This window comes from Nomascus leucogenys, chromosome 12 (assembly GCF_006542625.1).
Source record: "Nomascus leucogenys isolate Asia chromosome 12, Asia_NLE_v1, whole genome shotgun sequence".
In the NCBI taxonomy this organism is placed as follows: Eukaryota; Metazoa; Chordata; class Mammalia; order Primates; family Hylobatidae; genus Nomascus; species Nomascus leucogenys.
The window spans coordinates 11,724,316-11,749,900 of record NC_044392.1 but is presented as its reverse complement, the minus strand read 5'-3'; the positions used below and the strand labels follow the sequence as shown (position 1 = coordinate 11,749,900).

The following is a 25,585-nucleotide window of genomic DNA, read 5'->3' as shown; positions in this document are numbered from 1 at the left end:
CACCCTGCACTTGCATAATACATACAGTAAAACTATATGTTTCTAGATATTTCTGCCATTATTTGTTTGATATCTGTCTCCCCTGTGATCAGGCTCTAGATTCAGAGGCAGGGACTGTTTACCTAGTTTACCAATTTGATTTCCAGTACCTGGCACACGGTGGGTGCTTCCTAAATCTCTATTGAACTTATTAACATTTAGCAAGTATATACTGAGCACCTACGATGTGATTGACACACTTCTAGGCACTGGGGATTATATTAATAGCATGAATAAAAGAGAGTCCTCTATTGGGGGTAGGTTTAGTGTTTATAGACAATAAGAAAACTAGTAAATATGTCAGATGATTATCAGTTCTATGGGGAAAAATAAAGCAGAGTAAGGGAGATAGAAAAATGCTGGGGTGAGGTACAGTGGCAATAAGCAACAGTGATAACAAACTGGCCATAGTGACATTTTCACTCACCTCCTATATAAACCAATTTTTTCCAGTTCTCAGACTCCAGGATTTTGTCATATGGATAGTAGCTCTGGTCCATCATGAAGAGAATCATGAGTGAGGCCATGCAGCAGAGGATGAACCTGTTGCCTTTGGTCAGAAGGGAGGTGGAAGCCAAGATGCAGGAAGCATAGGGGCAGGGTAGACCCTTGTATGCGAAGGGGACTCCTGCCAGGAAGAACACTGGAGATTAGCTGCTTCCCTCTGCTCTAAAGATACCAAAATGAAGCAAGCCCCTCTCTCTTTGGGTATTCCCCTACCCAGGATACAATATTCCCTTAAACTCAAAGGCAGTGGCAGGCTGAAAATCATTTATTCACAAAGATGATGCATGGGTTTTACATTGGGTTTCCAAGTGAAAGCAGGCAGCCAGCTAGGACCAGGGTGTGCCCTGGCTCCTAGGAAGTCTCTGCTGAAAGGGTCCTTTGAGACCTACTAGTCTAAGCCCTGTGCTGTATCTGCTCTCCCTCACTTTGTGACCTTAGGCAAGACAATTTCCCTCACTGGATCATGGTTTCTCCATCTGTTGTGAGGAACTGGAATACAACCTCCAGTTCTAGTCCAAGAATCAATGTGCTCCATCCAAAGGTCACAGGTCATGCATTGAGAAAGAGGCACAGCTGCTCCAAGAAACGAAGGCCCTTGCCTCCCAGCCCAGGGCTCTGCCAATGCAGCCTGCAGCCTCAGTGGGCGTGGGGCATGGGGCATGCAAGGAGGAAGGAAAAGGAGCTCCAAAAAAGGAGTAACTACACCCCAGGCTTCTGGCATCCGACAGCCCCCCGTTCTGTGCTCCCCTGCCCTCTGTTCTAAGGCAACCTTGGTTCCACTCACCAGGTGAATAAAAGCACAAGTGGAAAGAAGCAGCTGACACATAGATGATGGCCAGGATCCCACTCAGAAGTCCATCCACGCCTAGGAGCAGAGCGGAGGCCAAGCCGAAGGTGGTGAAGACGGCAAAGTCATTCAGCTCAGCTCCTGCCCCAGAGGGCCCAAGGTTAGAAGAACTTATACTCCCACATCTTGCACCTTAGCCCCCATCTAGTAGGGGAGCTGGGGTAGTGACAAGAGGGGTTCTGAGGCCCCAGAGAGCAACAGCTGCTCCCCTGGGGCAGTCTGTAGATCAAAGATCTGGATCTCCTCCTGGCTCTGCCTTGTGCTGGCCACTGGCCTTGGGCAAGTATTTCCCTCTCAGATCTTAGTTTTCCCATCCCTTAACATGCAAGGGTTGGACTACGATCAGATACAAACTGATAAGCTGTGGGACTTTTTTCAAGCTAAATCTTACATGGAAGCATTCTACTGTATTTTAAACCAGCTGCTCTGCTGGTTTAATTTTCATCTCCTCTCTGCCAACCTCCTCTCACCCCACCCCTACCCACTTCCACTCCAATACTTGGATGGGCCCAGAATAGGGAAGCAGGGCAGATGAGATAACTGAAAGCCAGGACAAGGACCGCCCAAAGGTCAATAAGTGAGCCAGCAGAGGAGCTGGAGCTGGACCGCGGGGCTCCCGAACTCCTGCTCCAGGGCTGCTGCTGCTGCTCTCAGTGGGGTGTGAACAGGGGTGGATGCCTGATGAAGGCCTGGGGGATGTTAGAGGATAGATGAAGGGGTGACCCCAGATGGATGCTACTGGGGGCAAGGATTAGGGGCCTGGGGCCTGAACTCACCCAATTTGGAGCACATGTTTATGTGGCTGGTCATTGCCCTGACTGCCATGTCTAACAGGAAGCTGACCAGGAGCATCCAGGAGGCATAGTGGTGTTTCCTAAAGTGCAGGCCAGCAAGCCCAAACAGGGAAGCACTTTCGCAGTTTCCACTGGAGACTCTCCCCCGTCCCCCATTAGTATATTAGTACACACTAATACACTTCCTACACACCTCCCACACTTGCACACATACACACATCTCTTCATGTCCCCCACACTCACATCCTTTCTGATATATGCTGCTTTTCGCACCACACATGCACACACACATGCCTACATCCCTCACAAACTCAATCTACAGTCTTAAAGGGGTGCCCCAAACCCCCTAGAACATCACTAAGATCCCTTCCAACTCTAACTTCCAGGCATTTTTGATGGCACAGGGGACCTAGGTTCTAGCCCAGCCTCTGCCACCATCTCCCTATGAATTCTTAGGTAAATCACTACCCCATCTCTAGGTCTGTTCCCCCATCTGTAAAATGAGGAGTGTGTGCTAAATGATTTGTTTAATAGATACAAACCTATTCAGATGACCTGTTTCTCCTTGTGTGAGTTTTGGTAACTTATGTCTTTTAAGGGATTATTTTCAGCTACGATATCAAATTTGTGGACATAGAGTTGTTCATAGCATTCTTTTATTATCCTTTTAATGTCTGTAGAATCAGTAGTAATGGCCCTTGTTTCATTTCTGATATTGGTCATTTCTGTCTTTTCATTTTTTTAACCTGGTTAGCCTGGCTAGAGGTTTATCGATTTTATTGATCTTCTCAAAGAACCAACTTTTGGTTTCACTGATTTTTCTCTATTAATTTCTTGTTTTCGATTTCTTTGATTGCCACTCTAATTTTTATTTTATTTTTTGAGATGAAGTCCCTCTGTCGCCCAGGCTGGAGTGCAGTGGCGCGATCTCCACTCACTGCAACCTCCACCTCACAGGTTCAAGCGATCATCCCTGCCTCAGCCTCCTAAGTAGCTGGGATTACAGGCATGTGCCACCACATCTGGCTAATTTTTGTCTTTTTAGTAGAGATGGTGTTTCACCATGTTGGCCAGGCTGGTCTCGAACTCCTGACTTCAAGTGATCCACTGGCCTCAGCTTCCCAAAGTGCTGGAACTACAGGCATGAGTCACTGCGCCCGGCCTAATTTTTACTTTTTACTTTTTATGCTTACTTTGGATTTAGTTTGCTTTTCTTTTTCTAGTTTCCTAAGGTTAAAGCTTAAATTATGGATTTTAAGTCTTTCTTTTTTTGAATATATGCATTCAATGCAATAAATTTCCCTCAAAGCAAAGCACTGCTTTCCCTGCATCCCATAAGTTTTGATAAATCGTGTTTTCATTTTTTTTAGTTCAAAACATTTTTAATGTTTCATGAAACTTCTTCTTTCATCCATGTGTCATTTAGAAGTGTGTAGTTTAATCTCCATATATTTCAGGATTTTTCAGCTACCTTTCTGTTATTGACTTCTAGTTCATTTCCATGTGGTCTGAGAGTATACTTTTTTGTTTTTGAGACAGTCTTGCTCTGTCGCCCAGGCTGGAGTGCAGTGGTGCAATCTCGGCTCACTGCAAGCCCCGCCTCCCAGGTTCATGCCATTCTCCTGCCTCAGCCTCCCGAGTAGCTGGGACTACAGGCGCCCGCCACCATGCCTGGCTAATTTTTTTTTTTTTTTTGTATTTTTAGTAGAGATGTGGTTTCACCATGTTAGCCAGGATGGTCTCGATCTCCTGACCTCGTGATCCACCCATCTCGGCCTCCCGAAGTGCTGGGATTACAAGCATGAGTCACTGTGCCCAGCCAAGAGTATACTTCTTTTAAATTTGTTAAGGTATGTTTTATGGCCCAGAATGTGGTCTGTCCAAGTGAGTCTGAGAAGACTGCATACTCTGCATGGTTGGATGAAGTACTCTATAGATGTCCATTTTATCTAGGTGACCAATAGTGCTGCTGACTTCAACTATGTCTTTGCTGATTTTCTGCCTGCTGGATCTGTCAGCTTCTGATAGAGGGGTGTGGAAATTTCCAACCTTGATAGTAGACTCATCAATTTGTCCTTGCAGTTCTGTTACTTTTGTCTCATGTATTTTGATGCTTTAAATGATTTCCATGAGCTCTTTTAGACCCCACATTCTTGATTCTGTGCCTCTGCCCAGCACATGCTCCCAGGTCCCTCTAAAAGCTGCCACCACAGCTGCAAGCAAACCTGCCCTGAGAGGCCCTGATTGCAATACTTGGGCAGCCCAGAAGTAGCAAAGGGCCTGACCTAGACCTCAGATGTCTCCAAACAACCACAGCGTTTCCTTTGTTTAGACCTAATCCTATGTATCTAAAGGGGACTGAAGCTAAATAAAAATACTCAGGGCACCATCATGGCATAAAAACAACACTCCCAGATAATTAGGCTGAACTAAGAAGATAGAAATTTTCTGGGCTAGGCACAGTGGCTCACGCTTGTAATCCCAGCACTTTAGGAGGCCTAGGCAGGTGGACCACTGGAGCCCAGGTGTTTGAGACCAGCCTGGGCAATATAGTGAGACCTCATCTCTAAAAAAAAAAAAAAAAGTTTCTTTAAAAAAGAGATTTTCTGCTGTAGGTATACCCTACCCTATTGTATTATACTCCAAAAACCAAGACTTAGAGAATTACAAAAATTTCCAGCTGGAAGGGAGCTTAAACATCATCAGGTAAAGTCATCTTATTTTATGGATGAGAAACAAATCCAAACAGAAGTCACTTGCTGATGGTTACAGACAATCAAGTAGATTAGGAGGATGTTACCTGCATCATAAAGGATTTATCTTTAAAGGACTGACATCCCAAAAACAGTGAAATGGGATTCAACTTACAGAAATAGAATTTGCTTACAACATTTTGAGGGAACATATACATGTCTTGGACCTCCCAGAACAGTGCTAATTTCAAATATTCTGCCAGGTCATATGATCTAAGAATTAGAAAATATGAACTGTGGCTTACTCAAAGATTGCATAAGGGCCACCAGAACAGAATCTATTGACTTTCTCATAAAAACCATTCTAGACTGCCATAGCTGGAATGAACTGGTACAGCTGAGTCTGGGACCTTGGCCCCTTGACTCCTAAGCCACTGCACTTTCCCCGGGTACACTGTGGATTCCTGTGCCTCAGTGCCTGCTCTCTAAACTCTCCCTCCCCTTCCCTCATGCCATTGGCTCCAGCTCTTGGCTAAGAGCTTGCTGGGCCCCAGACCTACCTGCTGAAGCTGAAGATGATGGAGAAGAGCCCCAGCACCATGTTGGCCAGAGATAAGGCACTGGTAACATCCTTCCAGGAAACCTCATTTATCTGGGAATGGCTCTGGTCATGGCTCAAGAAGAAACTGGTACCCTTACCTGGGGCTCGAGAGAGGGGCAAAGGGTTCCCAAGGTTAAGGAGTCCCAGAAGAGGCTCCCAGGGACCTGTTCCACTAGATCTCATCCCAGAATGGCACCCTCCCTACATTCTGCTTCACTGGCTGGACTAAGGGAGACAGGAGGTAGATGAAGGAGACTCAGGAGGTGAAGACAAAGGTGCTGAGGATCCAGCATCTTGGGAAAGCTCAATAGCAGAGTGGGTGAACCAACACAAGTGTAGTTTCCACTCCCTCTCTGACTGCACCTTTGCCCCACAGCGCAGACATCCCTCCAGTCCATATGCTGACTCTCCTGGAGCCCCATGGCCCAGAATGCAGGGGATATGGGCCCTTCTCCCATCTGAGAGGTGGGCCCTTGTCACTGACAAAGGGTTGGTTTGAGAGAGAAGTAGTGCCAGGAAGCCCTGTTGTCCCACAGTCCAAGCTCACTCCTTCTGAAGCACAGGGCTGCAGCCGAGGTGCCTCAAGGTCCTGGTTCTGACAGGCCCCAGTCAGAACAGCAGGCCTACTTCCCACAAGGGAAGAGACCGCAGATTAAAAATGAATGTGTAGCCGGACATGGTGGCTCATGCCTGTAATCCCAACACTGTGGGAGGCTGAGGCAAGTGGATCATCTGAGGCCAGGAGTTCGAGACCAGCCTGCCCAACATGTTGAAACCCCGTCTCTACTAAAAATACAAAAATTAGCCAGGTGTGGTGGTGCATGCCTGTAATCCCAGCTGCTCAGGAAGCTGAGGCAGGAGAATCGCTTGAACCTAGGAGGCAGAGGTTGCAGTGAGCCAAGATCACACCACTGCACTCCAGCCTGGGTGACCGAGCGAGACTCTATCTAAAAAAAAAAAAAGTGTACAACATTGAATAGTTCACAAAGATCTTTTCGCCATGTTCCCATCCCCATGTCTGCTTCTCAGATCCTGACAACCTCAGGAGATGGTGCTAGAATTCTCCCCTATTTTATGAATGAGGAAACTACGGTTAAAAGAAAGGAAGATACTTGCTCAAAGTCACACAGTAAGTAGAAACAAATCTCATCTGTTTGATTCTAAATCTGGTGTTTCTTCTGCTGGGGGCATAGATTTCAGCAGGAGGAGGTGTGTGGGATGTAGCAGTGGGGGAGCTCAATGGCCAGGCCTGCGAGGCAGCAGCAGCCTCCCTGTGTGTGCGGGACCGTGCAGCCCGGCCCCACAGTGCTCCCAGTCTCTCCCAGTCTCTCCCACAACAGGGAATTGGCTGGCCCCGCCCATCTTCACAGCCTGTCTTGTCTCTGTTTTCACTCTAAGGCCACATTTGTACACCTTACACTCAATCTGCTTGTGAAACTGAGTCTCTTGGAGAAAGAGCCCCATTCTTCCCCAAAACCGAGAAGCCCCACTGGTTGGGGCAAATGTACCAGCCACAAATAGATCCTGCACTTGAGTAAAATAAACAAGTTTCAAGGTGTTCCCAGATCTGTCTTCTCATTTAATCGTCACCCATTTCAGAGGTGAGGATTAATCTCACCTCCAGCTCTGCCTCCATCCATCCCCTCTGTTCAGCCCCAGGCCCATCTGGTCTGGACAAGAGCTGAGACAAACCATGGTCCTTTCTCATAAACCCACCACCAAGATGCCAGCAGCTGGGAGGGCTGACTTGGAGTTTGGGACTAGCGTTTATCAGGGCAGCACTGCTGGGCTCACTGCCTCCATGGGCCAGCCTCACTCACCAAAGGGGATCAGTAGCTACATGGCCAGAGCCATTGGGATTCCTAAGACCTTCTTATGCCAGAGCCCCTCCAAATCTAAAACAAGAAGCAATGCAAGCCAGGGAAATCTGGGAAGGGAAGGGAAGGGAAGGGAAGGGAAGGGAAGGGGGCAAAGGACTTGCTGCATACTCCCTCCCCATGAACCTGCTGCAGTGGTCTCTCCTGGGTCTCTGGGCTGACCCCAGCAAGATTAGACATCCCAGTGTCTGCTGCTCAGAGCCAGTTAGCAGGTGCCCAGGGTCTGTCTACCAGCTGTCAAGCATTGCTACTGCCTCTGTGCTACTTCACACTGGTTAATTTTTAATTAATGGTCAATTGTCTACTATATCATCTCTTTCATTATCTCCTCCATTCACAAACCACTTTCACATTTAGGATTTCCATTGGCCCTGTGAGCACTGTCAGGCAAGCGTTCTTATCCCTACTTTCCAGGTAAAGCAAGGAAGACTCAGAGATGGGAAGAATCTAGCTCAAGGTCACACCAGAAGTGGCAGAACAAAACTTACAATTTTGCCTTAAGTGTTCTTTCCCCTGTGCTCTGCTGTCTACTGACAAAGAGGACTGAACATTGCACTGGTTATATGCTCTGCCTGAGCTGGGTGCTGGTAGAAACCTTGGTCCCTGCCATCACAGAGTTTACAACCTATCCAAAGAAATGAGTCTCTTGCATACATGTGGAGACTTAAGACTATTCATAGTGGTACCTTATCTTACAGATGGGGAAACTGAGGTTTCAGGAGAGTTAAGTGACTTGTCCAGTAAATGGTGGAGCCAGGATTTGATTTGGGTCTCCTCTTTCCCAGTTAAATGCTGTTTGCAGCAGAATGCACGGGTCCCAGGTGTGAAAGGATGTGGAATTGAGAGTAAGGGCTGTAGAAGACAACAGAAATAAGGAACTACCCATTCATTCAGCAAATGTTTGGCTAGCGGCAAGATGTGGTGCCTGGTGCTTGGGACACAGAAAAGATTAAGACCAAGGGACACAGTTTAGCCACAGTACCTAACCCTGCACAGAAAAGAGGTGACTGGGCTACTAAAGGAGCACCAAAAAGGGGCTCAGCCTGCCACGGGGTGAGAAGGCTCCCAGGAGGGGCAAGGGCTGAGGCTTGGCACAGCATGAGCCTGCAGGTGATGTAGTCACTCCCCAGCTTCTTGAATGCCCTCAGGATGGAGTTCAACTCCTGCGTTTGGTATGCCAGCCCTGCTCAGCTCTCCCAGCTTCCTCTCAGCCTCCCCACCCTTCTCAGAACCTCCCTTTGGTCTTGGGTTGGGTGGTGCTCCTCTTTAGGAAGCCCCTCTGACATTTCCCCTGAGCACATTAGGTGCCCCTCATCTGTATGGTCTCGTCTTTTTGTGCTTACCATGTGACACTTGGCACTCTGTTTTGGCACCACCTACACTGGCTTTCCTACACGGAATGCAATTTGAGTGCTGGCCTAGGTCCCTGTGCCCAGTATGAGGCCTGACAATAGAAGTTGTTCTGTGTTTGTTAAATTAACATCACAGGTCACTCTGGTGCTTCCCTGACGCCCTCTCGCTGCACCAAATCTATTGACCCTCCATCTAACCCTGCCCAATGTGGCCTCTAAGAAGCCTCAGATGAACACTCAATAGTCCAGCCCCTTCCGCATACCCAGCAACTACCCAGTTCTTATGATCTTCCACTTACTCATTTTTTAAAATGCTGTTTATTTATTGCTGATGGCTGCTGTGTGCCAGGCCTTGTGTGTGTGGGGATGAGGAGAAGAACAACAGCCAGGCCGCACCCTCCAGCAGCTCAGAGTCTGGTAGAGGAGGCAGCTGTGTGTAGGGACAAGTGTAATGTTCAACAAGGGGATGTGCCAGCTGTTGTGGGGAGACTAAGTCTGGGGTGGGGCAGGGGAAGTTCCACTCCTGTGGTGACATTTATCAGGGTCTCTAAGGATGAACAAAGAATTAGGAGGGGCATTCTTGGCCCAGGGAATGAATCGCAGGTGTGGAAGCACGATAAGGAAGCTGGATCCTGGGAGAGAGGGGTGACCGGAGATGACACTGGCAGGTAGGCTGCCGGGGGTGGTCGTGCGGATGTGACCTTGAGTGGCAGCCCGTGGCGGGCACTGTGGTGTTCAGTAAGGGAGGAGAGTCTTGGTCAGACACGGGCAGGGAGCGCAGGGCGGCTTGGAGGGGACAAACAGCAGAAAAGGAAACCGGCCAGGAGACGCAGGGGGAGGGGGGATTGGGGGGAGAGGGTGGATGTGAGGAGAAAAGCAGGGCTGTGGCAGTGGGGCTGTGGCAGTGGGGCTGTGGCAGTGGGGCTGCAGAGGAGGGGAGAGTTGAGTATGGCTCTGAGGTTTCTAACTGAGTGGCGGGGCGGCGCCTCCGCGGAGTGAAACCATCCAGGCGGAGCTCTCCAGCAGGTGACACGCGTGGCACAGGCACGGCGACGACGCCACTCATGCCAGTTACAGACCCTCTCCCCTCCCAGCCTCCGCTCCTTTCCTGGAGACTGGAAACCCTCCGACGGAGGGCCGGCCTCTGGGGACGGGACGTGGTCCCCTGGCCCACTCTGGCTGTCCCGAGGCTGCCCAGGCCCGGCTCCAGCCGCGACCACATCGGGAAGGAGCCGGGCTGGTCGCCGACATCACCTGGGCAGCGGCGCTTCTCGCCCCTTCTACGCGGCCGCGGAGGCTCACCTGGGGGCTCACCCTGGGGACAAGGCATTCCTACATGAGATGGGGGTCTGCCCTCCTGCCCCGTTTCCTGTGCGGTGGAGGGGGCCAGCCCTGGCGAGAAGCGCCTCTCGCCCCCACCCTAGCTCTTAGCTCACAATCCCCAGAGCAGGGGAGGGGTTGCGGGTCTGTAGTCGGGGAGAAGGGCCTGTTTCCAGGGGAGCCCAGGTCTTGTAGTGGGGGCGGTGGGGAATGGAGGAGTCCCGGGGGAGGGGACGTCTCCTCTACCTGGGCCAGGCTGGGAAGGCTTCGTGGTGGAGACGGCCCGGGAAGGCTTCGTAGGTCCGGAGTGGGGCGGGAAGTGCGCTGGGGAGGCGAGGCTGTGCCGGGATGCTGGGCCCAGCCTCTGCTGGGCCTCTAGAAGGTAAGCTCCACGCGGGCAGGGCTGCTTGTACGTTTGCGTCGCTACTGTTCGCTGTGCCTATAAGAAGGGCATAGGCACATAGGAATACTATTTGGATGAATGACAAGCTAAGGAATTTGGACTCAATTCCTGAAGAAAAGTTTTTCAGTAGGAAGGTGACATGGTCAGGTTGTTTCAGGAAGACTAACCTGGCAGGCATTGTGGAGGAAGGATCTGCAATCCTGCAGGGCAGGAGGCAGGTAAGCAACAGACGGGATGGGAAGAAGGAGCCCCCTCAGGAGCCCATGTGAGATGGACTCCCAGGGGTGAGAGCAGCGAGAGGGAGGGGATAAGAGCATCTCAGAGGTGAGTTATCTTTGGCAGTTGGGCTGACAAAGTGCTACAGAAAGAAACTTTTTGGTATTGGGTAAGGATTTCAGGCACGGGTTCTCAGATAGGGCCCCATCCTCACCAGCCCACCGGAAGCAACACTGGAGCAGGGATCACTGTGAGGACCCCACAGAATATAAAAGGGCAAGGGAGCTAGGAGGTCAAGTGACACTTTGCCTCTCCTTGCAGCCAGCCCGGGAAAGAGGAGTATAAGACCGAGCATGTTCTGAGGAGAACAGCATGCAGCAAGTACTGGGCTACATGTTGTACAGACATTCTCATCATCTCACTGGAACTTCTCAGCTACCCTGAGGCTAGTGTTAGCATTCCCATCCTACAGAAGAGGAAATAGGGGATCAGAGAGCTGATTCTACTGAAGAATACACCATTAATAATTAGTGGAGCTGAGACCTGAAAACAGCGATACCAAGTCAGACCTAGGGTGTGTGAGAAACCGGGTGGAGGCAACAAAAGGTTTGCTACACACCCCAGCCTGAGTCAGGCCAGCTTCCTTTGATCATCCATGTGTTTCTCTTCATTGCTCCCTGCCATGTGGCAAGTGGCAAATTAGCCAGGCACGGTGGCTCACGCCTGTAATCCCAGCATTTTGGGAGGCCGAGGCAGGCAGATCACGAGGTCAGGAGATCAAGACCATCCTAGCCAACATGGTGAAACCCTGTCTCTACTAAAAATACACGAAAAAAAATTGGCCAGGTGTGGCAGTGCGTGCCTGTAATCCCAGCTACTCGGGAGGCTAAGGCAGAAGAATGCTTGAACCCGGGAGGCGGAGGCTGCAGTGAGCCGAGATTGAACCACTGCACTCCAGCCTGGGCAACAAAGCGAGACTCCATATCGGGGAAAAAAAAAAAAAAGAGTGGCAAATTAAAAATTGTAGCATAATGATTATACCAGCTGACCTTTAAACCAAGTTTACATTCCAGCATTAACACTTACCAGATATATAAATGTGAACAAGTTACTTTTTCTGAACCTGTTTACTAATCTGTAAAATGGGATTGTTGTCAAAATTAAATGAGATTATATGCTTGGCAGAGAGTAGAAGCTCAATTATTAGCATTATTAATCTAAGGATATGATCATACATCTATTAGCCCGGACATCCCCAAAGTTTCCTTCAGGAGAGGGGAAGGAAGCAGGGTAGCTGAGAAAGATACCCCCCTAACAGAAGTTTCTAGCTTCCCTCATTCGGGATCTCACAGAAGTACAGAACACAAACAGTAAGTGAGGCTACTTACGCTTGTGCTAATATGGTAGCCAGAAGCCACATGTGAAAGGTGGCCAGTCTGAATTGAGATGTGCTGTAAGTATAAAATACATACCAAAGTTTGAATGCTTAGTTTAAAAAAGAATGTACGATAATTTTTTTTTAGTAATTTGTTGAAATGCTAATAGTTTGGATATGTTGGGTTAGATAAGATGTATTTATTTTTTTGAGACAGGGTCTCACTCTGTCACCCACGCTGGAATGCAGTGACATGATCATGGCTCAAAGCAGCCTGGACCTCCCGGGCTCAAGCAATCCTCCCACCTCAGCCTCCCAAGTAGCTGGGACCACAGGCACATGCCACCATGCCTGGCTAATGTTTTCATTTTTTGTAGAGATGAGATCTCCCTATGTTGGCCAGGGAGACTCTTAGGCTCAAGCGATCCTCCTGCCTCAGAGTTCCAAAGTGCTGAGATTACAGGCATGAGCCACTGCACCCGGTGATAAAATGTATTCTTAAAGTTAATTTCACTTTTTACTTTTTGATGTAGCTACTGGAAAAATTTAGATCACACATGTAGCTCACATTATATTTCCATTAACTGCATTGACTTGGATCCTTTGCAGGATATAGGTGCAGAGCTGCAGATGTCCATCCATTGATTTATTCTTTTTTTTTTTTTTTCGAGATGGAGTCTCACTCTGTCGCCCAGGCTACAGTGCAGTGGCGCAATCTCGGTTCACTGCAACCTCCGCCTCCCAGGTTCAAGCAATTCCCGGGCTGAGTAGCTGGGATTACAGGTGCCCGCCACCACACTCAACTGATTTTTATATTTTTAGTAGAGATGGGGGTTTCACCATGGTGGCCAGGCTGGTCTTGAACTCCTGACCTCAAGTGATCTGCCTGCCTTGGCCTCCCAGAGTGCTGGGATTACAGGCATGAGCTACCATGCCTGGCCCACTTATTCATTATTAAGAGTATTTATCATGTGCCAGGCACTATTTTAGATGCTAGAGACAGCAGTAAACAAGACAAAGACAGTCTCCGTCCTCACAGAACTTATAATCACAGAACTTATAAACAGAAGCAAAACATAAATCATTTCTGGTTGTGCTAAGTGCTGTGGAAAACAAAGCAGAATCAGAACCACTTTAATGTGAGAAGGGCTGGTATTTCTGATAGGGTCATCGGGGAAGTGGTATTTCAGCAGGGACCTAAAGAATGAGAAGACACAAACCTGCAAAGATCTTGGAGGCCATGCTCCAAGCAGATGAGACAGCAAATGTAAATGAGCAGCAGTGAGCTTGGTGTGTGGGAAGAACAGCAAGATCAGCAAAGCAGGAACATGCTGAGTCCTGAGAGTGGCAGATCACACAGAATCTAGGGAAGAAATGAGAAATTCTGGGATTTTTTTCTTAACAGAGGTGTTGTGATCTGGCTTGTAGTTTTTTGTTTTGTTTTTTTTGAGATGGAGTCTCGCTCTGTCACCCAGGCTGGAGTGCAGTGGCGCGATCGCCACTCACTGCAAGCTCCACCTCCCGGGTTCATGCCATTCTCCTGCCTCAGCCTCCCAAGTAGCTGGGACTACAGATGCCCGCCACCACGCCCGGCTAATTTGTTGTATTTTTAGTAGAGACGAGGTTTCACTATGTTAGCCAGAATGGTCTCGATCTCCTGACCTCATGATCCACCCGCCTCAGCCGCCCAAAGTGCTGGGATTACAGGTGTGAGCCACTGCGCCCGGCTTGTTATGATTCTTTTATGTAGCTTTAAGAAAGAAAAAATGCCACTTAAACTGTGACATGCCACTGACTTTTAGAAGTGTCCAAGTTTGACAGACACCAAAATGTGTGTGGGAGGGGAAGTACACCTTGTAATTGGTGAAATACAGGCCCTCTCATTCTACCACTACTTAATTCAGACTCCCATCATCCCTTGCCTTGATTAGGGATGGAAGCTCCTGTCTTCCCTCTACCCAGCCTCTGCTGCCAATATTACCAACCTCCCCAAATCCTTCCATTAGTTCTTCTCCCATAGTCCCCAGTCCACATTCTCCTGTTTAACTGCCTGCGATTCCCCAAATGTCGTATCAATTCTGGTCAATGTCCCTTCCATGTTATTTTTTGTCTGGAATGTTTTTTCTTCCCCGTCTTCATCTATCTCCTAGCTTTTAGACACAAGGATTTTCTAGCCAGGACATATCTCACTCCACCCCTCCTCATTGCCAGGACTGTTTTGATTGATATGGCTTAAATGGATGTCACTTTCTTCATTCACAAATAAACTCCATCCAAAAATGAACTTCACCCCAACCCCCAAAAGACAAACTTCCTATGAAAGGGCAATTGGAGCCTCCAGAAAGTTCTTACTTGTATGGTTTTCAACACCAAGCAGGCATCAGCTCCTCCAAGAGTCTTCCCAAATTCTCCAAGCTCAATAAGGAACCCCTCCCCGGAGCTCCACAGTATTCCATGCATACCTCTATCACACCCCTTCTTAGAGCATCTTGTAATTGTTAACTTGTTTCCTTCCCTACTATACTGTGAGCTCCTTGGAAATCGTGATTTCTTATTCAGCTCTATTATTCACCAGAACCTGGAACCTGGAAGGTACTTAAAACTAATGAAATTATCAGGTGAACAGATGGATGGGTAAATGAAAAGTGATTACTGTATATAATCACTGGGTCCTAGTTTCGCATTCTGAGGTGCCCCAAATCACCTCACATTGCCACTAGCCCTTCCCAAGTGTGGTAACTGGCTTAACCAGGAAAGAGCAATGACACCCCTTGGTGGTCAGTGCAGGGAGGACATCTTACTGAATGGAAGGAAGTTTCTCTTTTCAATCACTGCTCTCCCACTCCTGAGGTTAGGAAATGTCAAGAGTGAGGGAGATTTGCATTTTCAAATGATCAAGCTGATGACTGCATGCAGAATGGATTGGAGAGGGGATAGAGGAGGAAGCAGGGATGCCAGCTGGGAGGCTGTCTTGTCAGAGTTGAGAGTCAAATGCAGATCTGTGACTTTGATACCATCACACTTAACCACTTTGTAATATTGCCTTTTTTACCTAGAATTTTCCTTTCTTCTTCTCAACTGAGCACTGTGGCAGATAGATTCTAGGATCTGTTCAATGATTCAGTGATGTCTGCCTTCTGGTATACATGCCTTTGTATAACTCCCTCCCTTGAACATGGGCTGGCCTAGTGACTTGCTTCCAACGAACAGATTACAGCAAAGGTGATGAAATGTCACTTCTGTGATCAGGCTACATGAGACTGTAACTTCCATCTGGCCAGCAGCCTCTAATCTTTGTTTACTTTGCTTAAGAAAGCTGCCATGTTATAGAGGCTCGTGTGGCAAGAAGTGAGGGCAACCTCCAGCCAACAGTCAGCTAGTGGAACCCCTGAAGCCAGCAACCCTTGAGGAACTGAAATTCTGCCAACAGGCCAGGTATGGTAGCTCAAACGCCAGCACTTTGGGAGGCTGAGGCAGGTGGATCATGAGGTCAAGAGATAGAGACCCTCCTGGCCAACATGGTAAAACCCTGTCTCTACTAAAAATAAAAAAATTAGCTGGGCATGGTGGCGTACGCCTGTAATCTCAGCTACTCAGGAGGCTGAGGCAGGAGAATCACTTGAACCAGGAGGCGGAGGTTGCGGTAAGCTGAGATTGAGCCACTGCACTCAGGCCTGGCAACACAGCGAGACTCTGTCTCAAAAAAAAAAAAAAAAAAAAAGAAAGAAAGAAAGAAAAGAAATTCTGCTAACAATACAAGTGAGCTTAGAAGCAGATCCTTCCCCAGTCAGGCCTTCAGATGAGAGCAGCCCTGACCAATAAGTTGATTTCAGCCTTACAGGGTTTCAGAGAAACCATGACGCAGAGGACCCAATGAAATGGTGCCTGAACTCCTAACCTGTAAGCTCTGAAATAAATAGGTGTTGCTTTAAACCATTAAGTTTGTAGTAATTTGTTTACCTGTAACTAATAAAGCACCTATTCAAAATGTGTCATCATCATGCAGGTCAGAACCTACTGAAAACCTGGGAAACTTTCTGTAGTCAGAATCCACTAGTGTACCACTAATGTCTCTTCCCTCTGGCTCTGCAGCACCTCAGCAAAAGACCTCTGCAGCTGAGTCCAAAGAGCATTCCCATGTGAACCGAGCAACCAAGTATCATCTAAGTGAGCTTGTTACATTCTAGCCCCATCCTGTGCTAGGCCTTAGGTGGACCATTTACAGCTCACAAGAAATGCAGTTTATGAGGAAAGATCATGAAAGGGGGGGGAGGGGGAGGGGGAGGGTATTACCAAGCACATCAGCATCAGGAACATCCATTCCCAGAGAGAAATTTGGCCAATTGTCAGTTCAAGTACACATCTCTCCCTCCTTTTACAGCATATTGCAATAGATTATAGCCATGCTAAATATTCCATAAACTTAGCTAATTCCACCAAACAGACAAGAAAGAAGGTAGAGTCCTACAAAAGCCTAGTTAGAATAAGAACTACAGTAATTTTGCCAAAACCCTGTTAAGTTCTTGAATAATTCTGGTCAAAATGAATTTCAATCTGAGTTAACTCACAGTCAACAATTTGGCTGTTCTTCTTGTTTCTCCTCTACTGCCTTAACTCTCTTCCACAGTGTTAAGTAGCCATTTAAGTGGGTTTGTTCTGCTGCAGGTGGCTGAGCCTGCGATCTCCTCCTTGGGAGACTACACAGTGGATTCTATAATGATTCGTGGCAGCATCTAATGTCTCTTCCAAGTCTAAAATTTGTGAGTTTCAAAGTTGACTCTCCCCAAACCTGGCCTTTGCTGCCTCAGATTCTTAGTCACTCTAGCAAGGCAGAGAGAGCAAAAGGTGCAAGACAAACCTCATCAACAGCACAGAAATCCCAGAATCACAACTCTCTGGTCCAGTCAAGCCAAGTGTTTTTTTGTTGTCATTGTTTTTTTTTTGTTTATTTGTTTTTTTAAATCACCCTCCATTACCCAACATTCTCGTTCCCAGATGAATTTTAAACTGGAGTTGCACCAACTGTGAGACAGCCTCAACCCCAATGTTAAATACTACCAGTTATATATAAAAAAAAAAAAAAAAAACAGTTCTCTCTGGAAAACGATCCACCAACCTTTTTATGGGAAGAAGGTCTTCTCTAACACTTTAACTTAAGGGAAGAAGTGATGGAGAGGAAGAAGGAAAGTACATTGGCCAATACTCTGAAACTGACTGACTTGGGTATCTGTGGTCCAAAGAGGATCCCGAAAGACAGTGACTCTGTCTCAATGATTATTACCATCCCAATTAAAAGTCATAATGACAGCATTTACATTCACACAGGGTCTCTTTTCAAGAAGTTTGTGATTCACCTACATGTCCTCAATTCTTAAGGCAACAATGGGGGCAACAAGGAAGTTGACAGCCAGGTCCTGTGAGAGCTGTTTGTCAGAGCCCACTCTCAATGAGTCAGTCCCTGGAAGTTGGGTTCAGTGCATGGAGGCAGGGCCACTGACTGGCTTAGCAACTTGTCCATCATGCCGATTTTAGCATCTTGCTTCTCAATGTCCTCATACGGAGTCCAGGACAAGTCATGCTGTAGTTTGTAGGCACCAAGGAAGTCATGTGGACAACTTGTCCCCCATTCCTAGAGAAGGCAAAGGAGGCAGTTCCCATCAGGGTGGGTTGTAAACAAACTGAGCTCATTTCCTAATCATGCCACAATCTCTTTTTTGGCTTTTCACTTCATACTAGTCAGAACAACCTTTGGAAAGCAGTTACCTTACACATCAGATCCCTCCCTTAATCAAGAAAATGAGTGAAATAATTTAAGCACAGGTATATTTTTTAGAGTCATGTCTGGGCTCACATCACCCCCAATTTTCTAAGAAACCATATACCAATCCACATGTCTACATTTTCACACATATACCAAGAATTTCTCAGAGGCTGGAGTGGATTTTTGGACAAACAATGTAGTTCTTACCTTTGGAGAAATGATGGAAAAATACTGCTGACCACTCTCCCGTTTATAGAGGTAGTAAATGTTGCCAGGTTTTTTCACTATATTACAAGCTACATGGTGCAGGCTGGCATCTCTGTGAGCATCTTCCAGTACCTATGAATCACAGATATGTAACAAATTAGGTATTGGAGATAACAGGCACTCACATTTGGTGATCATCCAATTAAAATTTGGAAACCATTCAATGCTTAGGATCTTGCTCCCCCATAGCAATGAATCACTTCTGAGATCCAGATTATTCTGAAGAAACAAAAATTAGACTAGGATGCTATGCTGTAAAGATGCCTTTAGAAAAATTATATTTTAAGCCAGGCACAGTGATTCATGCCTGTAATCCTAGCACTTTGGAAGGCCATGGCAGGCGGATCACTTGAGTTCAGGAGACCAGCTTGGGCAACATGGCAAAACCCTGTCTCTACTAAATATACAAAAAATTAGCCAGGTGTGGTGGCATATGCCTGTACTCCCAACTACTTGGGAGGCTGATGCTAGAGGATCACTTGAGCCCAGGGGGCAGAGTTTTGCAGTGAGCCGAGACTGCACCACTGCAGTCCAGCCTGGGTGATACAGTGATACCCTATCTCAAAAAAAAAGATATTTCAAAATGTTGAGCATTAATGACCCTGGGTAATTTTTAAGTTTCTTTCCTATTTTTCTGTGCTAAGTACATTTCTTTTATAAATGAAAACATATTCCCCTGTTAAAATGCTTTACCTCATGAAACCTTCTCCTGGAAAAAACAAAACAAGGGAGGCTGAGGCAGGCAGATCACCTGAGGTCAGGAGTTCAAGACAGGCCTGGCCAACATGGCGAAACCCCATCTCTACTAAAAATACAAAAGTTAGCCGGGTGTGGTGGCGGGCACCTGTAATCCCAGCTACTTGGGAGGCTGAGACAGGAGAATCGTTTGAACCTGGGAGGCGGAGGCTGCAGTGAGCTGAGACCGTGCCACTGCACTCCAGCCTGGGCAACAAGAGCAAAACTCTGTCTCAAAAACAAACAAACAAACAAACAAAAACTTATACTTAACCTCTTAAACTTATTCTTCTATTTTACTCAACACCTCTACATTTCTAGGAGGTATTAAAAACATAAAAAGTCATAATGATTATAAACAAGTTCAGCCAGTCCTGAGAACTAAATAAAGAAGATGAAAGCCTGTCTAACAGTCATTCCTTACCTTCCTGGCTTGTTCTTGCAAATGCTGGATTTGCTCAGCTATGACTGTCAGCTTGTTGGTGGCATTTGCTCGGATGAATTCATCAGCCTACAGGTGAAAAAAAACTAAACTGTGGGTTGAAAGAGGAAAAGACTTCTATGATGTTCTTATCTTGATCTCAGGGTTATGTTAATATTTTGCTTCTGCCTGAAATATTTTTCCCATTCTCGCCACTGCCCCATAGCCTCCCACTCATCCGAAGCCCCACTCAGATAGCACTGTCATGAGAAGGCCATCCTGACATGACTCCACCACAGAGTTAAGTGCTCTCTTCTATTTCCCACAGCTTTCCACCCCTTCACTATGAACTGCAGTTACACTGAACTTCTTTGGTTCTCCAACATGCCTTCTCTCTCTCTCTCTCTCTCTCTCTCTCTCTCCTGCTACCAAATATACTGCATATATCCTCTCCTCCAACCAATCCATTTTTCCTCCTGCTCTTTACCTAACAAACACCACACATTTCTCAGGTCTCCATTTTCTCATGTTTAAACACTTGTGAAATCAGGGATGGATTTTAAATAATTAACAGGCACTTGTGATCTGGCCCTTATCATCTGCTAAGGTAGAAATCTAGATACACATAAAAAGTATTTGGGTTTTTCTGTGTGACCCCCACACCCCCAGAACTGAGAAAGTATGCGTTAATCTGACCGTTTCCTCCGTTATTTACATCACAACTACTTAAATTTTAACTTATATGTACATTTCTAATTATTACTGAAAACATATTTTAAAAGACTGCATTATGATGTGGACCTGAAACAGAGTTATAATGTACACACAAGACTGCCTGTCATGTGCCACAAAGTGCAACTGAAGGCAGTGGAAAATTTTTTTTTTTTTCAGACAGTTTTCATTCTTATTGTCCAGGCTGGAGTGCAATGGTGCAATCTCGGCTCACTGCAACTTCCGCCTCCTGGAGTCAAGTAATTCTCTAATCTCAGCCTCCCGAGTAGCTGGGATTACAGGTGCCCGCCACCATGCCCAGCTAATTTTTGTATTTTTAGTAGAGGCGGGGTTTCACCATGTCGTCCAGGCTGGTCTTGAACTTCTGACCTCAGGTGATCTGCCCACCTCGGCCTCCCAAAGGTCTAAGATTACAGGAGTGAGCCACTGAGCCCAGCCAGGGCATTTCTTAAAATAGATCAAATTCTCAAAGCTAGGAGAGACTAATGTGACGAATTCATGTGCTGGGAAGGATTACCACTCAGGCAACAGAAATCTGTCAAAAACTTCCACCTTACTTTTAAGAAAAGCTGATTATACACAATTAAGGTAAAGAAATGAGGAGATTAAACTAGAACTTGAACTAAGAAATATTAAAGAGAATTTGCTGGTTAGTTGAGGAGTCTTAAGGCAAAGTTCAGGTATAAACCAGTGTTATGAGTGAACAGAAACCATACAAGTAAACTGAGTCATTTATCTGTCCCACAGATGTATATTAGGCAGCTACTGTGTGTCAGACACCACACCAGGCACTGGGTGTACTGGCAAACAGGAAAGAGAAGTCCCTGCCTCTGTCAAGATGGCAAGTCAAGTCTAATACTGTTCAACAGAAATATGAGGCAAGTCGCATATAAAATTTTAAATTTTCTAGTAGCCACGTTAATAGTAAATTAATTCTAACAATACTTTTTTTTTTTTTTTGAGGCAGAGTCTCGCTCTGTCACAGAGGCTGGAGTGCAGTGGTGCAGTGGCTCACTGCAACCTCCACCTCCCGGGTTCAAGCGAATCTCGCACCTCAGCCTCCTGAGTAGCTGGGACCACAAGCATGCGTCACCATGCCCCGCTAATTTCTGTATTTTTAGTAGAGATGGGGTTTTGCCATGTTTGCCAGGCTGGCCTCGAACTCCTGGCCTCAAGTGATATGCTGCCTCAGCCTCCCAAAGTGCTGGGATTACAGGCATGAGCCACCATGCTCAGCTAATACATTTTACTTAATATATCAAAAACATTTTCATTTTAACATGTAATCACTATTTGTAAGTTGTTAATGAAATACTTTGCATTTTTGTTTGTTTTTGTTTCTTTTTTTGGTCCTTCTCAGTCTAATCCATATTTTGCATTGATATTAAGCCTTCAAAATATAGTGTTTATTTTGTACTCACAGCACATCTCAATTTAGATGCTAAATTTTCATCAGAAATACTTCATCTGTATTTAAAGTTAATAAAATTTATATGTGAAAAAGTTGATTCACATACTCAAATTGTTCTAATATACTTGAGTTCCAATAATTGAAGTAATTATCAGGTTTTTTAAATTCAAATTAATTAAAATCAAATAAAATACAAAATTCGGTTCCTCAGCCACACTAACAACATAACACAAGTGTTTAACAGACATAATGTTGCTAGTGGCTACCTAAAGCACAGCTCCAGTGAGTAATAGATACCAAAAAGTAAAGATGATTAAAGCTAATATTATATGTACTCATAACAATGCACTATTATGAAGGAAATAACCACAATTATGTCGTAGAAGCAGGTTAAAGATAACACATGAGTTAAGTAAAAAAGCTACTTCATTTTTATGAAGTTTAATAATAGGGAGTGGTGGGGAATTGGAAAGTGTATGTAGCCTAGAGGTATTTGAATTCAATTTAATAGTACTGTCATTTGGATGGGGTAGGGTACAGTCTTCTTCAGACGAGAAGGCCTCAGTAAGGATGTAACATTTGACTTGGGTCTAAATGAAAGGAGAAGACCGACCATGCAAAAAGCTGGAAAAAAAAAGTTCGCAGGCATTTGAGGCCAGTGCAGCTGAAGAGTAGTTAGTGATGGGCAATGTGTAGAACAGGGTTTAAAAAGAGAGCAGAGACCAGATTTTGCAGTCTTGTAGCCCTTGGTAAAAGAATTTGCGTTTTGTTCCAAGAATGAAAGGCATGGTGGCTCACACCTGTAATCCCAGCACTTTGGGAGGCCGTGGCGGGTGGATCACCTGAGGTCGGGAGTTTGAAACCAGCCTGACCAACATGGAGACACCCTGTTTCTACTAAAAATACAAAATTAGCCAGGCATGGTGGCACATGTCTATAATCCCAGCTACTTGGGAGGCTGAGACAGGAGAATTGCTTGAACTCGGTAGGCGGAGGTTGCGGTGAGCCAAGATGGCGCCATTGCACTCCAGCCTGGGCAACAAGAGTGAAACTCCATCTCAAAAAAAAAAAAAAAAAAAGAAAGAAAGGAAGAGCCATATATGGCCAAGGAGAGAGTAGGTATTTCTAGAGCTAAGGTAGTTCCAGGTTAGGGGTGGCCTTATAATAACCCTCCCTTTTCTTAAGGTGTTAGCAGTAAATCTCATAAACAAAATTTGAATTTATATTTTGAAGAGTTAATATAAAATGCAAAATATGGATTGGGCTGAGGAAAAAAGAAACAAAAAACACAAAAAAATGCAAAATATTTCATGAACAACTTAAAAACAAAAGAGCCTCATAAAAAAGAAAGGAAGGGAACAGTACCTACAACTACTAAGCACTAACCCTGGCCTCAACTACTCTGAGGCCCTTTACATTCATCTCATTTACTTCTCACAACACCTTTATGAAGTTGGAGATGATAACCTCACTTTCTCATTTTAGCAATTAAGACTCACAGACATGAGGCAACCTGTCCAAGGTTTCACAGATAATAAACAGCAAAGGATCTGAACACAGGTCAGATTCCAAAATTCATGCCTTAATACCAGGCCTCCTGAGCTTTCTGAACACACACTAATACCTGGGTCAGTCCTGCTAAAAAAAGTACTTTTTTTTTTTTTTTTTGAGATGGAGTCTCACTCTGTCACCCAGGTTGGAGTGAAGTGGCACAATCTCCACTCACTGCAACATCTGCCTCCCAGGTTCAAGTGATTCTCCTGCCTCAGCCTCATGAGTAGCTGGAATTACAGATGTCTGCCATCATGCCCGGCTAATTTTTTGTATTTTTAGTAGAGATATGGTTTCACTATGTTGGCCAGGCTGGTCTTGAATTCCTGATCTCGTGATCCGCCCGCCTTGGCCTCCCAAAGTGCTCGGATTACAAGCGTGAGCCACCGCACCCAGCCCACCACCCTTTTTTTTTTTTTTTAGACTTGCTCTGTCACCCAGGCTGGAGTGTAGTGGTGTGATCTTAGCTCACTGCAACCTCTGCCTCCCAGGTTCAAGCAATTCTCCTGCCTCAGCCTCCAGAGTAGCTTTGGACTATGGGCACACACTGCCATGCCCAGCTAATTTTTTGTATTTTAGTAGAGACAGGGTTTCACCATGTTGCCCAGGCTGGTCTCCAACTCCTGAGCTCAGGCAATCCTCCGGCCTTAGCCTCCCAAAGTGCTAAGATTACAGGCGTGAGCCACCACGCCCAGCCTCATTTTTTTTTTTTTTAAGAGTCTCACTCTGTCACCAATTCTGGAGTGCAGTGGTGCGATCTCAGCTCACTGCAACCTCTGTCTCCTGGGCTCAAGCGATTCTCATGCCTCAGCCTCCCAAGTAGCTGAGACTACAGGCATGAGCCACCACACCTTTTAGTAGAGATGGGGTTTCACCATGTTGGCCAGGCTGGTCTTTAACTCCTGACTTCAAATGATCCACCCACCCTGGCCTCCCAAAGTGCTGGGATTACAAGTGTGAGTCACGGCACTGGCCAAAAAGTACATTTTAGATAGTAAATATGTTTGATTCAATTTGTTTGTCTCTAAAGTTTTTTTTTCTTCAGCTTCTCAAATACAGATTGTATTGGGGCAAACAGAGGCAGCATCATAATGCATCCTCTGTATTTCACAAGATTATAGGATGAAAGACAAAAACTATGTTCTTTCTTCCATCTGTTCAGGCCATTGTAATAAACATGATAGTCATTCAATAGCACATGAATATGTTGTGTGCACAAGATTCTGTCCCTACCAACCTCCCTCCCAATAAGAGTAATCTGATTAACTAGATGCATATTCTCTTAATCCATAAAAGTTGCACTTTGCTCCCCAGCTCTTCAAAAAGAAGAAAGCCAAGTTTTGAATTAAAGGAGCTTTCCTGCGTATCTGAATTTTTCTTAATTTTAAAAGAAAAGGATTCGAAGGATTTCTAGGATTATTGAAAAAAAAAAGAGATGTGAGGGAATTTGAGCACATTAAATAATTTTGAGCAAAGCAAAGACCTTGGAACATAATCAAGGCCAAATCCGCTAGTGTATACAGGGATAAAGGGCCATCATAATCTTTAAAACAGCAGGATCCTCCATCTGTGCACACTGAAGAGGGTGTACAACTGGAAGTCTTGAGAAGAGATAAGAAGGAATCTGGTTTTTCATTGAACAACGACAAAACTTTAGATCTTGGAGCTCTCCTACTTCAAACCTTTCACTTCACGGATAAAACAGTTGAGGTCCAGAGAGAAGTAATCTGCCTTACGTCGCACTGCAAGTTAGTATCAAAAATGGGATTAATACTCATGTGTCCAAACTTCCAGTGTTTTTTCCATTATTTCACATTTCCTCCTTATTTGACTTATTTTGGCCATCCATATATAAACACTGGGCTTGGGAATACTGTTTAATGAGGACTAAACTTGGAGTCCTTGCCCTGCTAGAAGATGTTTAAACTCTCAGGTAACAAAGATCTTATGGGAAGCAGCTTAAAATAAGCGGACCTTGAAACTTCCCGGGGAACTTTTCTTTGTGTCAAATGGGAAGAATAACTCTGTACTGCCTACCTCACAAGGCTGTCCTAAAGTGCAAATGAAATAATGAACACGAAAGTGTTGTGTAAACCTTCCCACGAAGGAAGATTATGGGCACTCAAGTTGCAGTTAGAGGACCCTTTGGTCCCAGAAGGTCATTCGAATCAGGCCATCGACTCACAACGACAGTCGGCTTTACTCGTCTGCAAAATGGAGACAAGAGCAAATGCCACCCCCACCACAGGTGGTAGTGAGGTCTGAGCCGAAAGACGCAGAGCACAACGTGAACGAAGATGGTTATTCGCTGCCCCGGCCGCGCCTCCTCACCTTCTGCACCTGCTCTGCGAGCGCCACGAGGTCTAAGGGGTCCCCGGCCCGGTGGGTGTGGTAGGGGCTCACCAGGGCCAGGCCGCCGGGGGTCGGGGTGAGCTCCACCAGGGCTCCTGCGACACACATCCAGGAACACAAGCCGTGAGCTCCCACCGTCGGCCTCCCGCGGAGCCCCGAGACCGGCTGCCTCGCGAGGGCTGACTTCCCCCTGCTGACTCCCGCCCCGCATACCTCCCTGGCCTGCAGCTGGCGGCGCTCCTTGCCTTTCAAGGACCCCCTCGGTCCGCCCCGGCGCGGCGGCATCCTCCATGACAGCGCCTTATCCTCCCCACTCCCTGGCCTGTGCGAG

At 46.2% G+C, this 25,585-nt stretch overlaps 2 protein-coding genes and 1 long non-coding RNA gene across 3 annotated transcripts in view; 1 reads left to right on the top strand and 2 right to left on the bottom strand.

The window, feature by feature from the left end:
- Positions 1-6,581, top strand: part of LOC115837560 — a 7,985-nt gene extending 1,404 nt beyond the window's left edge. The window contains exons 2-3 of the long non-coding RNA XR_004032571.1: positions 1,334-1,493; positions 6,511-6,581. This is a non-coding gene — a long non-coding RNA (uncharacterized LOC115837560). The remainder of the gene's footprint in view (positions 1-1,333; positions 1,494-6,510) is intronic.
- TMEM269 (transmembrane protein 269) overlaps positions 1-17,222 on the bottom strand; it is a 22,551-nt gene extending 5,329 nt beyond the window's left edge. Inside the window, exons 1-6 of the mRNA XM_030823624.1 lie at positions 17,141-17,222; positions 13,245-13,387; positions 5,441-5,585; positions 2,170-2,267; positions 1,331-1,474; positions 467-667 (exon numbers count right to left, since the gene is read on the bottom strand). Coding sequence (XP_030679484.1) covers positions 467-667; positions 1,331-1,474; positions 2,170-2,267; positions 5,441-5,585; positions 13,245-13,266 — 610 coding nt within the window. The 5' untranslated portion in view covers positions 13,267-13,387; positions 17,141-17,222. The remainder of the gene's footprint in view (positions 1-466; positions 668-1,330; positions 1,475-2,169; positions 2,268-5,440; positions 5,586-13,244; positions 13,388-17,140) is intronic.
- Positions 17,122-25,585, bottom strand: C12H1orf50 (chromosome 12 C1orf50 homolog). The gene is made up of 5 exons (XM_030823625.1): positions 25,468-25,585; positions 25,234-25,349; positions 19,212-19,298; positions 17,993-18,124; positions 17,122-17,653 (listed from the first exon to the last, which is right to left on the bottom strand). The coding sequence occupies exons 1-5, from the start codon at positions 25,544-25,546 to the stop codon at positions 17,468-17,470; spliced, it is 600 nt and encodes a 199-aa protein (XP_030679485.1). The 5' UTR covers positions 25,547-25,585; the 3' UTR covers positions 17,122-17,467.

What these genes read in the sequence shown, in the direction of transcription:
- C12H1orf50 (XM_030823625.1), bottom strand. Translation starts at nt 25,546, where the DNA reads ATGGAGGATGCCGCCGCGCCGGGGCGGACCGAGGGGGTCCTTGAAAGG. An exon ending in GCCAGCTGCAGGCCAGGGAG is followed by an intron (nt 25,350 to 25,467) that starts GTATGCGGGGCG and finishes TGTGTGTCGCAG; the next exon opens with GAGCCCTGGTGGAGCTCACC. An exon ending in TTTCCATCATTTCTCCAAAG is followed by an intron (nt 17,654 to 17,992) that starts GTAAGAACTACA and finishes TGCCTTCTCTAG; the next exon opens with GAATGGGGGACAAGTTGTCC.